The 16,539-nt window shown below is 39.9% G+C and overlaps 1 protein-coding gene across 1 annotated transcript; it reads left to right on the top strand.

Moving 5' to 3' along the window:
- The first annotated feature begins 615 nt into the window (after window positions 1-615).
- CACYBP (calcyclin binding protein) lies at window positions 616-11,538 on the top strand. Its single transcript, XM_052653922.1, has 6 exons — window positions 616-860; window positions 5,087-5,306; window positions 7,779-7,875; window positions 8,106-8,205; window positions 9,467-9,564; window positions 10,977-11,538. Exons 1-6 carry the CDS (start codon window positions 840-842, stop codon window positions 11,131-11,133), a joined length of 693 nt encoding a protein of 230 aa, XP_052509882.1. The 5' UTR covers window positions 616-839; the 3' UTR covers window positions 11,134-11,538.
- The last annotated feature ends 5,001 nt before the right edge of the window (window positions 11,539-16,539 follow it).

A 16,539-nucleotide genomic window follows, 5' to 3' on the forward strand; every position in this document is an offset into this window, starting at 1 on the left:
CACCACGTCGTTCACGCTGAAGTGACGTTTCCAGGTGCCGCTGTATTACTTGCCCCGCCGCGCCAACGGATCCGGTCACGTGGCCAATGCAACCCCACCCCTCGCGGCCGTGATGACGTAACCACGTTGTACACACTAAGTCGTGACGTCTCCAAAGCGCCAGAACCTAGTGAAAATTATTCTCTTCAGGACTCTGCAGTTAACGTTCTCCTTCCTTCTCACGTTAACATAAATAGGTTTCCTTTTCTCCCCTTTTTTTCTGGCCTCGTAGAAGTTCACGAATTAGTCTTACACAAGATGGCCGCCTCGATGGCCCCGGAACCTAGAGCGCACGGAAACAACCGACTCTGTCATCAACTTCCGGTTTGGACCCCGCAGATTTCCGGGGTTGGGTTATGGTTATTACCACACGGAAGGCAGCAGTTCCGAGCTGCGACTGCGCGGGCGGGACAAACGGGGTCAAAGTATACTCCGTAGAGTTTCCCAGGCTAGGAGGTGGAGGCGTTACTCTTCTCGAACTGCCAGTTTGATCGCGAGAGTTGAGTGTTGCTAAGAGACGAGATGGGTGGGGCGGGGTCAGGAGAGGCGAGGCGGAGCCGAGCCCGGTAGGCGGTGCTTGAGGCTGGCTGGGCGGCGGCGAAGGACTCGCGAAGGTTCCAGAGGCGCCGCGTGCGGGAGGCGGGCCGAGATCTCGCGCAGGGTCAGGTGTGTTCGCCGGCTGCATCCGCCGCTACTCGTGCCGGTGTTGTCTGCGCTCGTGGTGAGAGCGCTCGGTGTAGCGTTTCCCGTTCTCCGTCCTACGCCGCTGCAGCCCGGGCCTTGCCAGACGCAGCCCGATCATGTCTTCAGCTTTGGAAGAGGTAAGGAGTTCGGCCCCATCTTCCTCGCTCGGCCTTGCTGGAGCTTTCCGCTGCGTGTCTCGTCCGTTTCTCGTGCCGAGCTGCCCTTCGGCCTCTGGCGGCACCTGCCAGTCCGCCTGCGTCCTCGGGTTCCCGCCCTTCCCGCCTGGCCTCCCACCCGCCTAACTGCAGCGGCCTCAGTGCCGACCCGGCCGCTGCGGGCCTCGGGGCCTCCACTTCCCCCCGAAAAGTTGCTTTGCGACGCCTCACCGGCTCGGTGTGGGTGGGTGAGCGGGAGATGTGTTGTGGTTCCCGGTGGCAGGTAGGTGCGGTGGTGGACCTGGGGGCTGGTCACCTTCACGTTATACTCAGGCTCCTCTGCTTGCGTTACACTAGCCTGAGGACGTGAAGCTTCGTTAAATTACAGCTGATTGCAAAAACTGTTATTCCGTGGTAGAGGACGGTTGGAAATGGGAAATTTTAGGTCCTATCACTTAAATCTCTTAGTCATGTTTTCTCTGCACAGACTTTGGACAAGTTATGGTGCTTCTGTGGGCCACAGTAGTATCCATTTCATAGAGTCGTAAAGACCAAGAGTTCTAAATGTTCAGAACAGTGCTTGGCAAAACAGCAATCTGCTATAGGCGTTTTCAAAAATGAATAAATTGGAAAGTTAGTTGTAACTTAGTAGTGGTAAATAGCTTTTTCTCTTTTAAGCCTTGTAAACTGAACAGAGGCAGCATTTTTGGAGACTGCGCAGTTACAGAACGGGAATCATAAACTTGCTTTGCTCTTTTTCTGACTTAAGATGTCAATATTGTTATTCACAGTAAAGTGTTGAGTATCCACTGACTAGATTTGTTCTTTGGAAATCTTCTGGTTAATATGAGCAAGACTGGGAAATCTCACAACTAACTTTGGTGATTCTGAAAATTTGCTTTAAATGAAGAAAACGGGCATGTGTGTGTTATTGTAGATAACTTGCTACAAGTTTGTTATGTGTTAAATACAGGCCTGATGGTACCATGTGCCCTGAGGAAAGAGTCTCTGAAGTGGCTTTTTTGTTTTTCAGTCGCTCAGTCGTGTCCGACTCTGCGACCCCATGGACTGCAGCATGCCAGGCTTCCCTATCCATCACCAACTCCTGGAGCTTGCTCAGATTTATGTCCATCGAGTCGCTGATGCCATCCAACGACCTTGTCTTCTGTTGTCCCCTTTTCCTTACCTTCAGTCTTTCCCAGCATCCAACGATCTTGTCTTCTGTTGTCCCCTTTTCCTTACCTTCAGTCTTTCCCAGCATCAGGGTCTTTTCCAGTGAGTCAGTTCTTCACATCAGGTGGCCAAAGTATTGGAGCTTCAGCATCAGTCCTTCCAGTGCATATTCAGGATTGATTTTCTTTAGGATTGACTGGTTTGATCTTGCAGTCCAAGGGACTCTGAAGATTCTTCTCCAACACCACCATTGGAAAGCAACAGTTCTTCAGTGCTCAGCCTTCTTTATGGCCCATAAAGAAGTGGCTTTACAGTCCTATGTATGGATAGTTCAGTATTAGTCATCTTCAAAGTAGGGAGCTTTCTAATCGCAGTGTATACATTTAGGGACAGTTTGGATTTTTGGTTTTGAGATAAAATCCACAGGCTTTAGCCATTCTCAAGTATGCGGTGCAGTGCCTTTCAGTATGTTCACAGCGTTGTGCAGTCAGCAGCACTGTGTAATTTTTCAGCCCTCAGAGAAATCTGTCAAGCAGCCATTAAGCAGTCACTTCCCCTTACTCCTCCTGCCAGCACCCACCAGTTTAGTTGTGTCTCTATGGATTTGCCTATTCTGAGCATTTCATAAAAGTGGAATGTTACAGTATATGACTGTTTGCTTTTTGGCTTCCTTTACTTAGCATAATGTTTTCAGGTTCATTACTTGGTGAAGCATGTATTTCTTTATATGGCTGAATAGTATTCTTTTGTTTGGATATACCACATTTTCTGTATTCATAAATTGATAGACACTTGGATATTTTCACTCTTTGGGCCCCGAGAACAGTGTCGCCCTGAATACTTGTGTACAGCTTTTTATGTGGATATATGGTTTTCAAATCTCTAGTTATATATCTGGGAGTGGAATTGTAGGGTCGTATAATAACTAAGGAACTGCTGAACTCCTTTCCAAAGTGCAGCATTTTACATTGCCACAAACAGCGTATGGAGGTTTCAATTTCTGCACATCCTCAACAACACTTGTTTGCTGGAGTTTGTTGTTAGTCATCCTAGTGGATGTGAAGTGGATTTAATATGTTTGCTTAATGACGTGAAGCATCCTTTCTTGCGCTTGGTGGCCATTTGTATATCTTTGGAGAAATGTCTGCACAAGTCCTCTGCCTGTTTCGAGGCACTTTGGTTTTAATGCTTCCTAGTGAAGAATTTGGAAATAAAAAACTACGAATAGGGATAAAAGGGAGATGTGATTTTGCATAAGGAAAACAAATGAATACCTAGACAAATTAGGTAAGAAATGCTGTATCTAAGGTAGGTGTACAGGAAAAGTCCCAAACGGTCAATTTTACTGGTCAGATCTCTGCAAATAACAGAGAACTGAGGAATACCTTAAACAGGCCTGCTGTAAGTTGCTTCAGACTTTGAGTGGATATCTTATTTTTGTAGTTCTATAGAGTTAGACTGGCTGTAGAGAGGGCTTAGGGATCTCTTGCATAATTCTCAGTTTCTTTTTCTCCTAGAAAAAGGATTCCTATTTCAGTCAAGAAGTAAAACCTCTTGTTTAGACTATACATTTTCATTTGTTAAGTCCTTACTCTGAAAACAGAATATACTCATTGTGCATTTTAATTTTTTTGTCATCCTGTTATTACAACGTGAATTTTTAAAACCATGATAACAGAAAAGATTGATTTGAACTAAAAGGAACTTGGGACTATGCTTAAAAGATGAGTTTGCAATTTTTGTCTTAGTAACATGAGTTTTGGGAGGTGGTGACAGAATTTGGACAGGAGAGTGGGGACAGTTGGACTTTTTATACCAAGTTAGCAGTTACAGATAGGTGAAACAAGTGCATCTAAGTTAAATGAGATAAAAGACCTGGGGTAAAAGGCATTCATACGAAAAATGCAAAAAGTCATTGCATTTTTTAAGACTCATAAACACTTTCAAGCTGTACTTTGGATATTATACCAAGTTATCAGGCATTTAAATATTTTTCTATTCAACCTTACATGATCTCTGGCTATAATGTCAGTCTTCCTGTCAAATTGCTAGTATCAAGTGAGAATGTAAAGTCATTTTAACAAAAATGTTTATAAACATTTGTTTATAAACCTTTGCTTATAAAGGTCTCATCCATTTGCAGTAGGTCAGAAGATAAATGGGAAAATGTTTTTAAGCCCATTAATTTTTTTGACAGTGTCTTGGTCTCTCTCTAGAAAGAAATAGAAATAGACTTGGGTAGGCCATGTATTGGCATGAGAAGAAAGAACAGGTGGCATTTTCAGTGATCCAGGAGTGTGTTAGATTGTTTGCCCAGGTTTTCCCCCCTACTGTGCAACCAAGTCCCAGACTTCTGATGGTAAAATTAACCAGGAGCTTTAGAATCAGACAACTTCTTAGAAGAAATATGTCTTTTTTATCTTTTGTCTTAAAATAGTAAACTTTTTTATTTATACTATTTGGGGTGGGAAGATCATTGATGGAAAGTAGAGGATTACCTCAGTCAAGTAGCTGTACCATTTCACCATGCTTATCATGGTCTCATTTATTTTAATATTTAAAAAATTCCTAATATCTGATGACAGGACCGCATGTTACAATGAAATCCATGAATCCCTTTTTGTTGAATTTATTCATCTTATCAGGAAATATTTATAAATCACAAATATATCTTGTAAATAAAATTTTGAAAACAAAGGCAGATAGCAAACAGTCTACCAAACTGTAAAAATCTGGCTTGATTACCTATTGTTAATTCCAAGTTTTCCTTTTTAAAAGAAAGGGAGCTTGAGTTATTTACAATTCATAGGCTGGAGGAAAGAATCCTGCTACTGCTAAGTCACTTCAGTCGTGTCCGACTCTGTGCGACCCCATAGACGGCAGCCCACCAGGCTCCCCCTAGTTGCTACCAATCCTAGAAAATTTAAGTGACCCTCTTAGTCTTAGCTCTTAGTTCAGTAAGTTGAAATGATCAATATGTACAATATCAGACTATCTTATTTATCATATCTAATTTATCTTTTATTTTAACACAGCTCCAGAAAGATCTAGAAGAGGTGAAGGTGCTACTGGAAAAAGCCACTAGGAAAAGAGTACGTGATGCCCTGACAGCTGAAAAATCCAAGATTGAGATAGAAATGAAGAATAAGATGCAGCAGAAATCACAGAGGAAAGCAGAACTTACAGAAAATGAGAAGCCAGCTGCTTTGGTTGCTCCTATGACAACAGGATATACAGTGAAAATCAGTAATTACGGTATGACTTGTCCCCCACATCACATCCAGCTCTTTCTGCCTCTGAGGAGGCCTGTTCTTCAATAGTGACTAACAGTCATTTTTGAAAAGTTTTGAGTGAGTGTTTCTGGTGATTTGAAATAGAGGACCCATCAGCTCTTATTTAATAAGATGTTTTTTAAGAGATTTAAAAGGAATGTATTGTGAAATATATTCAGTATATGTGGACCCAGCTTTGTGTCTGTGTTTATCAAAGAAAATTTGAATAGAAAAAAACCCAGAGATACTCCAGTAATAACCATAATACTGTTTAGAATATAATATTTTATAAGGGATATATTGCATGTCCCAATAAAACACATGTACAGTTAATATTTTTAAACTGAAGTGGAAAAGCATTAATCAATACTTGTTTATTTTACCATAAAATTGTAAGCATTCAGTATTTCCAGCTCATTGGTAATAGTGATATATTGATATATGTTAGCTTGCTATTTAAACTTTTTTCTTGTGTGTGTGTATATATACACTTTTTTTTAGATTTGCTGAATTTTCATATATATAGTTTTTTTTTTACTGGAGTATAGTTGCTTTACAATGTTGTATTAGTTTCTGTTGTACAGCAAAGTGAACCGGCTATGGGTATACTTATGTCCCCTCTTTTTTGGATTTCCTTCCCATTTAGGTCACCACAGAGCACTGAATCGAGTTCCCTATACTATATAGTCAGTTCTTATTACCTATCTGTTTTATACACAGCAGTGTATGTATGTAAATCCCAATCCATCCCACCACCACCACCCCATTCCCCCTTGGTATCTGTGTGTGTTCTCTGTGTCTGTGTGTCTTACTTTTACTTTGCCGGTAAGCTCACCTATACTGTTTTTCTCTTTCTGACTGACTTCACTCTGAGACAATCTCTAGGTCCATTCACATCTCTGCAAATGGCACAGTTTCGTTCCTTTTTATGCTGAGTAATATTCCATTGTATGTATGTACCACATCTTTATTCATTCCTCTAGATGACGTCTAGGTTCCTTCCATGTCCTGGCTATTGTAAATAGTGCATTGGTGAACATTGGGACGCATGTATCTTTTGAATTATGGTTTTCTCTGGGTGTATGCCCATAAGCGAGACTGCTGGACTGTATGGTAATTCCGAACCTCCAGACTGTTCTCTGCGACTACACCACTTTACATTCCCACCAGCAGTGGAGGAGGGTTCCCTTTGCTCCATACCCTCTCCAGCATTTGTTGTTTGTAGATTTTTTGATGATGGCTAGTTTCATATATTATGGACAGCTTTTTGTCTTCCTGTTTCTTATTTCACTTTGCCAAACAACCACCCATATTAACTGAGGAAGGGAATCCAGTTAAATTCAAAAAACATTTTTGAGCATCTAATATCTTGTATTGTACTTGGGCTTGTGAATACACAACAGTGAGCAAGACCCAGTCCCTACTCATGGTGTGGTTGGGAGATAGACATACACCTGGTACCATAACAATGTCATAATACCATTTTTCCTCAGTTGACTGTAGACTTTGTTTTGGAAGCAATACAGCTTGAAGTCTGAGGGATGAGCTCTCATGAAGGCAGAGATAATCTTTTTTTCTTTGTGCTCTCAATATCTAGCACATAGTAAGTACTTAATAAATACTTGCTTAACCAAATAAAGCTTTATAAAGTATTATGAGACTATAGCTGATAAAATAACTGCTGGAAGGTAAGAGTCAGGGAGAATTAGAAGAAACATCTCAGTTTAAAAGGTGCATTCAGCAATGGTGAAGAAAAGAGAATTGTATGAGCAAAGGACATAGAGAGAGATATGAAGGTCATCATGTGTTTTGAGTATTGTCATAGCAAAAAAGTTTAAGTGCTGTGTTTAAGTGCTGTGCTGCAGTACGGTAGGAAATATGCTAAGTACTTTGACTGTAGAAAACTGGCCTGAAGGTGGTAGGGTTATGGCATCTTAACTAGATAGGTTTGTGTTTAGGGAGAAACTGTTGTCGGTGGGGAAGATGGAAGTTCTCCAGAACCCTCTAGCACATTTTTTTTTTTTAACACTACATTTCTATTTTACTGGACCAGGTAAGAAAATGTCATATATATATAGTATACAATAAATACATAAAAATACATTTTGTTACATAATATGCTTTTTATATGATGTTTGTGTGTTTTCTGTAAACAATTCATCTAGGTTAGAGACCAAATAGTTTGATAATATATACTGAAATAACATTTTTTGGATGTTATTAGGTTAGTCATATTTGATGTATTTGGTTGAATTTGACTCTAAATTTATATTCTGCTTAATCAGGGAAAGGGATTGAGGAAGCTAGGATTGCATTTGTTGAACTGCTTAGAGAAGTGGATATGATTATGGAATTAGATAATTATCTGAATTTTTTTAATGAACTATATGCATTTGTTGTTCCAGAGATAGTATCAGGCTTTACTCCTGTTGTTTTCTGTTGTTATTGTTACCAGGATGGGACCAGTCAGATAAGTTTGTGAAAATCTACATTACCTTACCTGGAGTTCATCAAGTGCCTGCTGAGAGTGTGCAGGTGAATTTCACAGAGAGGTGAGTTCTCACAGTGGAGAAGATTGCTTTATGATGGGTCCTTTCCTTTGCAGTTTCTAAAATTCCACTTGAGTATTAATCATCCTTTACATCTGCTTTAAAGGTTGAGTCTTCTGCTCTGAGCTGGCCAAACGCACATTGTAAAATAGAATTGTGGCTTGTTTTCCACAGGAACTGATTATCCCCTTTTATAGAACCAGAAAGATAATGTGCTCACTATTGTGTTGTAGGTCATTTGATCTTTTGGTAAAGAACCTAAATGGGAAGAGTTACTCCATGATTGTGAACAATCTCTTGAAACCCATCTCTGTGGAAGGCAGTTCAAAAAAGGTAAGTTTACGTTTTTGGTCATAATATTGTGAAATCTTACGAAATGAAGACGAACTGGAATTACCTTATTCTGCTGCTTGTTTCTTAAAGTTTTCTTCGGACATACCCGTGCTCACCTGTGTACGTGTTGTCTGTGGCTACTTTTGTGCTACAACGGCAAGTTTAAGTAGCTACAGCACACCATGTGGCCCACAAAGCCTGAAATGGTAGATTGTATCTAGTAGCTCTTTACAGAAAAAGTTTGCCAGCTCCTGCTTTAGAAAAGTAGATTATAAGAATAGTGCATTAGAATCAGGAGGGTATTGAACAAACAGAAAATAGCTAAGAATGAGACTTGGGTTTTAATGCCAGGTTTATCACTTATTGTGACCTTTGGCAGCTCACTTCATCATTTTGTACCTCAGGTTTTTCATTTGTACAATGGGAATAAAATTTGTTTCCCAAAATTGAAACTAAGTATTTGAAAATATTTTTCACTGATTGATCTCTCTTTTCTACCTAATTTAAATAAATGAAGTTTAATGCCTCTGGTGTATAGATGGGCCATTCTGCTGTATTTACATAGTTATGAAGCAGCTGAAAGGGAACATTAGAATATAGTTTAATGATCAGCTTATGATTCCCTGCTCCTTTCTTTGTCCACTAATGGCATAGTTGAAGGTAGTACTCAAAGAACTCCTAGAATCATATGAATATTTGTTGAAAGGGTTGTATATTCTTGCTCTTTTTGCGTATTCACCTTCCAAACTCCTTAACCAATACTGCCTGACATGATTTTCTGCATGACTGACTGCCCTTACCATATTATTCTGTCCTTCAGTCATCAGAATCCAGCATTCCTCCTCATTTTCAAATACACCAAAATCATCCCTTCTTGGAGCCTTTCTCCTTGCCATGTCAACTGCCTGGAAGGCCCTCTTTTGCTGGATCTTGGGCCACAGCTCAAATTTCACCTCAGAAAGGCTTTCCAAGTGAAGTTCCTTCCCTAGTCCCCATTAATATCCTCTTTAATCTCCCCCAGTCCCATTAATACCCTCTTTTGATAGCACCTAGTATTTGAAGGCATTCCAGTTTTACTTGTATATGATTTCATTTCTCCATGAGTCCTCAGACTCCAGCCTATTTATAAAACTGTTACTAACACCTAAACAGGTCCTGTACATAACAGTAACTCAAGTAATTGAGTAAATAATTATATTCTAAATATTCATGCTTATCACCATGTATTCTAAGTTGTACCTGTTTTCTACTTTTTTCCTAGGTCAAGACAGATACAGTTCTGATCTTATGTAGAAAGAAAGCAGAAAACACACGGTGGGACTACCTGACTCAGGTTGAAAAAGAATGCAAAGAGAAAGAGTGAGTCTATTTTCATTGATTTTGAAAATTATATTTTTCCTAGGATTATAGATTTTCATTGATAATGGTCTGTTATTTGTATTATAGTCTATAATTGGACCACTTACCTTCTAATGTCCTCTGACTAACCAACCCAGTTATGTGTGCTTTCAGCTTGTCAGAGGGCACCAGAAGAGGGCATGTGTCTAGCAGGTTGCTTCTTAAGGAGGTCTTTGTACTTGTGGTTGGTGGTTTTTGCCAGTTCTTAACCCGGGGCTGTGGTACTTCTATACAGAGATTGTGTTTCAGTAGTTAGAGTAGCCCAGATACCCATATACAGTTTTTGAGTTCCACAAGTTTCTGCTATATAATTAGAATTTCACTATCACTGCTGGGCTTCCCTCGTAGCTCAGTCGGTAAAGAATCTGCCTGCAATGCAGGAGACCTGGGTTCGATTCCTGGGTCGGGAACATCCCCTGGAGAAGGAAATGGCAATCCACTCCAGTATTCTTGCTTGGAAAATTCCATGGACAAAGGAGCCTGGCGGGCTACAGTTCATGGGGTCGCAAGAGTCGGACACGATTTAGCGACTACACCACCACCACCATCACTGGTATAGAGTGAAAAAGAGAATATTTTTATCCTACTTAGTAACGGCTATTCTGAAAAAAATGTTTATTCAGAGCTACTGCCATTCTTGGTCAAACATTCCTCTGTTCTCCTGCAGTGGTGATGTACTACACTGAGTCAGTTAGCCATCCACATCTCTTACCCCCCTTCTCATAGCCACTGGGCATTTGGGTTGTGGTTGGCTAAGGGTTAGGCATTATCTGTGGAATTGCTTTTAAATCTAGAATGGATCACCTGAATATAGGAACCTGTCTTACTGTTATTGTATCCCAAGAATCTGGCACTTAATGAGGTGAGTGGAAAAGTTAATGGGCCCAGTTTGCACACTGATTGAACTAGAAGTGTGCTTTTATACCACAAAGCCCAACACTCTTGTATTTCAGTCTTAAGAGGAAGGCTTTTCTAATTAAAATACATATGTGCTTCAGTATGTGCCTATGTGTTATAATGTATGTTTATTTTTCTCTCAATGAAATTTTCATAATACACGAGGAGACATGGTTTTAAAACATTAAAGCAGTTCAGAAAGATAAATGATTATTTACTTACCTTTCCTGCTAAAACTCACCTGAAATGCCAGGGTCCCTTACTGTTTTTGATGACCATTCTTTGATGAGCTAAGTGTGGGTGTATACTGTCTTGGATAAATTCGTGCATGTTTAGATCCTTTCTTTGAGGATACTGTCTGGCTCTTATCTCATGTACTTCCTACAGCCTAATTTGTCTCTCTGTACTTAGTAATCATAAGGTATAAAATGTTACATATATATTCCTCCACTATTTATTGTGTTTTTTTTAAATAGAAAGCCCTCCTATGACACTGAAACAGATCCTAGTGAGGGATTAATGAATGTTCTAAAGAAAATCTATGAAGATGGAGATGATGATATGAAGCGAACCATTAATAAAGCCTGGGTGGAATCAAGAGAGAAGCAAGCCAAAGGAGATACAGACTTCTGAGACTTTAAAGTCTTTTTGGGAACTGTGATGTGGAAAAATGATGTTTCCAATAAGGAAATGTTGCTGAGCTGCACAAATAAATCTGACCTATAACTACTTAAACAGCCTTCTTCTAAGTAAAGGCAATGAATTCTCCACTTCCTGCTGGAGGATTTATTTAAATAAAATACGCTTATTAAACACTTCCTCCATGGATGGTTTCTTTAGTAACCAGGTCATTTTATTCAAGAAGAGTAATGTTGTATTCTGGTGTGAAATGTAAAAAAGCAAATCTTGCCTAATGAAAATGCCACATTGTGTGTAATATTGTTCAGCTAAGGTAGAAAACAAAGTTCGTGCTTGCCTTTCAGTTCCTGACATCAGCTCCCACCAGTGTAAGAATAAGTAAAAATAAAGCCTGAATTTTTACATAAAATGCAAATTTGTACCTGTGTTTTAAGGTTGTTAGAGGTTCATCGCTTTACTCCCACAGCTTAAGTAATGCATATAGCATGTATCACCATGGCCTAATAATCTAATCACATATTTTTCTCTAGGCTTAAATATATTTATGAATAAATTAGAACTAAATCTAAACATAATAGACAAATACATTTGTGTGGTACTAATAAGGAAGTTTTGCTATGAATCAGATAGATGGCTTATAAAAACAGTAACCCTAAAGCAACAATAAATGTGCAAATCCATGTATTTTATGCTCAGTAAAGCTATTCTGTCCAAGAGTATGTTAGAAATGTCAGGTTTTTAGGAGTATTAGTTTATTTAAAGGTTATTATTCCTCCTAAAATGATAAGAGCAAGATGAACAACCCCCCACAATAACCAAAAACATTGAAAGAATTCTAAAATTATTAAGTTTCTTAGAAAAAGGAATGTAAGTGACCTTTAATATACAAAAGTACCTTGTTCAGAAGAGAATTTTAGAAGTCTAAAGCAAACTGACTGTTACAGTATGGGGCAATACTTATATGGTAATGGATTAAAAAGGTTGAGAAGCTTAAAGACTTGTATAGAGGGATACTTGATAGTATTTACCAGAATTATATATGTATTTATCCTTTCACAATTCTACTAGGCTCTTTCCCAAAGATAACACTGGCAAAAATTTGAAGTGATACTGAGGTATACACAAGATTGGAGACACCCGAATGTCAATTCATAGGGGAATGGCTGAGTAAACTAGTACTTTGAAACGTCTACAGTGAAAGTACTGATAGTCACCAAAAAATGAAGATTGTTTCCATATATTGATATAGTGATCAACCAGGATACAGTAAGTGGAAAAGCAAAGTGCAGAACGTTGTTTCTGTTAAAACCTACCTTTTGTTGGCAAGGGTGAGAAATGTAAATACCTAATACATATTTCCCTGGTGGCTCAGACGTTAAAGCGTCTGTCTACAATGCGGGAGACCCGGGTTCGATCCCTGGGTTGGGAAGATCCCCTGGAGAAGGAAATGGCAATCCTCTCCAGGACTATTGCCTGGAAAATCCCATGGACAGAGGAGCCTGGTAGGCTGCAGTCCATGCTAAGGGTTGGACACGACTGAGCGACTTCACTTTCATGCATTGGAGAAGGAAAGGGCAACCCACTCCAGTGTTCTTGCCTGGAGAACTCCAGGGACAGGGGAGCCTGGTGGGCTGCCATCTATGGGGTCACAGAGAGTTGGACACGACTGAAGTGACTTAGCAGCAATATATATATGTATTTGCATAGAAATAGACAATGGAAGAAAAAATTCAAAACTAATAAAAATGGCCGCCAGTAGGGAAAAGAGATGGGATGGGAGCAATCCTGTGAATATGCCTTTTTCCATTGTTGTGACCACCTAAAATTTAAGAATTTAAAACCTAAAAACCTGGGGCCAGATCAAGATGGCAGAATAAAAGTATGTGGAACTCATCTCATAGAAATAGAGCAAAAATACACACACCTAAAGAATAATTCTCACCAAATACCCACTGAACACTGGCAAAAGATCTCAGAACCAGAGTGGCAAGAAAGACCACCACGTAGTTGGGCAGGACAAAACAAGAATCAGGGTGAGACCTGTGCCCCTGAGCTGTGACCAGTTTCCTCACCCTGGGATCCTTCAGCTGAGGGGTCAGCTGGGAAAGAAAGCCTCAGATGCTCAAAGGAGAGTGCAGCACCTAGCTGGTGGCAGGCAGGGCAGAAAGAGGAGCATGGAGGGTCATGGCACCTCTGCACCTGGCCCAAGTGAAGGGAACTGTACAGTGTGTTATAAAAACCTATAAGGGAAAAGAATGAAAAACAGAGGTATATATGTGTATGTAGAGCTGAATCACTGTGGTACACCTGAAACATTACTGAATAAGTCAACTACATTTCAATTTAAAAAAAATGATCAAAATATCTTAGGAATGAACTTGGTGGCTCAGCTGCTAAAGAGCCCACAATGCAAGAGACCTGGGTTTGATCCCCGGTTGGAAAGATTGCCTGGTGAAGGCAGTATTCTGGCCTGGAGAATTCCATGGACTGTATAGTCCGTGGGGTCACAAAGAGTCAGGACTGAGCGACTCACTTCAGGAATGAATCTAATCAAGGCGAAATACACGCTGAAAACTATAAACATTGATGAAGGATATAGAAGGTGGTTCAAAGAAACAAAAACATGCCATGTTGTTGGATTAGAATTAGTTAAAATGGCCATACTACCCAAAGCAATCTACAGGTTTAATGCAATCAGTGTACCCATGACGTTTATCACAGAACTAGAACAAGTAATCCTAAAACTTACATAGAACCACAGAAGATCCAGAACTATCAATGCAATCCTTAGGAGGAAAAAACAGCTGCAGGCATAACCCTCCTAGACTTCAGACAATACTACAAAGCTACACTAGGCAAACTAGTATGGTGTTGGCACAAAAACAGACATGGATTGGTGGGTGGGAACAGAAAGTCCAAAAATAAAACCATAAACCTGTGGTCAGTTATCTTCGATAAAGGAGGCAAGACTATATAATGCAGAAAAAGCCTCTTCTGCAAGTGGTGTTGGGAAAGCTGAACAGTTGCGTGTAAATCCATGAAGTTAGAAACTTCCTCACATACAGAAAATATTCAGTATCTCTCAACCGATAATGGAAAAAAATTTGGAAAGGAATATATATTTATGTGAATCACTTTGCTGTACACCTGAAGTTAACGCTGTAAGTCAACTGTACTTCAATATTTTAAAAAAGAAAAACCCTAAAACTTGCCAACAAAATATAGTGTTATACTACTTTCAAGTGACCTTAGAATACAGTGTTTTGTCCATTTTCTAGGGACAAAAAAACCCACACAAGTCATAATGCAATCATTACTATTAACAGTAAAATTAAGAGTAAAATTAGTAGTACATTGAAACCATATTTACATATTATGTGATGACAGTAGTAATTAGATTGACGCCATTAGGAATTCAAGATGTTTTACAGTATAATTATCAGTATAAACTTACCATTATTAATCTTAAAAAAAGTACACATCTAGAAATTTCCACCAAAAGGGCCTAAGTTCAGTTCAGTTCAGCTGCTCAGTCGTGTACAACTCTGCGACCCCATGAATCGCAGCACACTAGGCCTCCCTGTCCATCACCAACTCCCAGAGTTCACTCAGACTTACATCCATCGACTCCGTGATGCCATCCAGCCATCTCATCCTCGGTCATCCCCTTCTCCTCCTGCCCCCAATCCCTCCCAGCATCAGAGGCTTTTCCAATGAGTCAACTCTTCGCTTGAGGTGGCCAAAGTACTGGAGCTTTAGCTTTAGCATCATTCCTTCCAAAGAAATCCCAGGGCTGATCTTCAGAATGGACTGGTTGGATCTCCTTGCAGTCCAAGGGACTCTCAAGTGTTCTCCAACACCACAGTTCAAAAGCATCAATTCTTCGGCGTTCAGCCTTCTTCACAGTCCAACTCTCACATCCATACAAGACCACAGGAAAAACCATAGCCTTGACTAGACGGACCTTAGTCGGCAAAGTAATGTCTCTGCTTTTGAATACACTATCTAGGTTGGTCATAACTTTTCTTCCAAGGAGTAAGCGTCTTTTAATTTCATGGCTGCAGTCACCATCTGCAGTGATTTTGGAGCCCTCAAAAATAAAGTCTGACACTGTTTCCCCATCTAATTCAGAATTCAATAGCAATGAGCAGCACCCTAAAGGGCTCAGATATAGTCTCTACCGACATTTCCTACTAAAAAACCAACTCTTAAAAAAAATGTATGAGGCAGGAAATAATATCCAAGGTAAGCTTGGGTTATCTTATGCCAGAAGGCAAAGGAACTATCAAATACCCTGTACCAAATGAACAGGTTACAGGACCCAAGAGTGAAAGGATTATTTTGAGCATCAAAATCATGTATGGAGGGGACTGAAACAAATACACAGAAATTATAAAATTGTCACTATCATAATGATAGTGAAAAATCATATTACCTTTGGAAGTTGGTATAGCACCAACTTACTCTAAAAACTAATAGAAAATCATGTATGTATATCTAGTCTTTAAGAGACTTATTTCAGGAAAATAAATTGTTTAAGTTCCTTACAGAAAAATGCCAGCTAATGCAGAAAAAGTCATGGAATTTAGAAAATCACCATTAATTCAAACAGGTCAGGGTAACAACCATCAGTGAAATGCTAAAATCATTAGGTGACAGGCTAATAAATGGAGAACTTCAAATGCAGGGGTGACATTGACCCCTCCTGAGTCCACTGAACTTAAATCAGGAGGCAAAGGATGAGACTGCCGGCAAAGAAGAGTGGAAGCAAAGGCATCAAACAGTGAAACTGGTCACTTCAACATATCAGAACTAAGAAGCACACAACAAAGGCTGTATCAAGGAAGGCATCACATATGTGAAGGAGCTAACACTTAAATACCAGCTGTCAGTTTTAAGCAAAGGATTGGAATGATAGTTTGCTCTACAGAAAAATGACTGTAGAGCAAAAGTTGGACAACCAGATAGGAGCCTTCTGATGTAATGGAGCAGGATACACAGCATCCATTCCTAAAATATTAAACCTGAATCTGCTCAAGCCACTGGATGTAAACACCACTTTATAGGAATAGAGGACTAAGTTAAAGGACACATAAAGAAGCAAACAGCCAAATGCTGACATTCTGCAGGACCAATAACCTGGCTCCTCCAACAAATTAATTACATGAAGAAAAAGGAGGAGTAGAGATGGCCCCCCAAAAAAAAAAAAAATGTGAACAGTACTTGAACCCTGATTCAAAGGGAAAGGTAGGTTATCAGTGATATGCCAGGAGTCAGCAGCTTTCATGTTCTTATGATCTGTAATCAGTCAGTAGTCACTCAGTCTTGTCCAACTCTTTGCAACCCCATGGACTGCAGCACTCCAGGCTTCCCTGACCAGCGTCATTTCCCGGAGCTTGC

The sequence above is a fragment of the Budorcas taxicolor genome, chromosome 16 (genome assembly GCF_023091745.1).
Source record: "Budorcas taxicolor isolate Tak-1 chromosome 16, Takin1.1, whole genome shotgun sequence".
NCBI classification, from domain to species: domain Eukaryota; kingdom Metazoa; phylum Chordata; class Mammalia; order Artiodactyla; family Bovidae; genus Budorcas; species Budorcas taxicolor.

Bases quoted from the DNA above. Each gene is read 5' to 3' on its own strand.
- CACYBP (XM_052653922.1), top strand. From the start codon at position 840: ATGTCTTCAGCTTTGGAAGAG. The intron at 7,876-8,105 runs GTGAGTTCTCAC...ATTGTGTTGTAG, and splicing joins CAGGTGAATTTCACAGAGAG to GTCATTTGATCTTTTGGTAA. The intron at 8,206-9,466 runs GTAAGTTTACGT...CTTTTTTCCTAG, and splicing joins TGGAAGGCAGTTCAAAAAAG to GTCAAGACAGATACAGTTCT.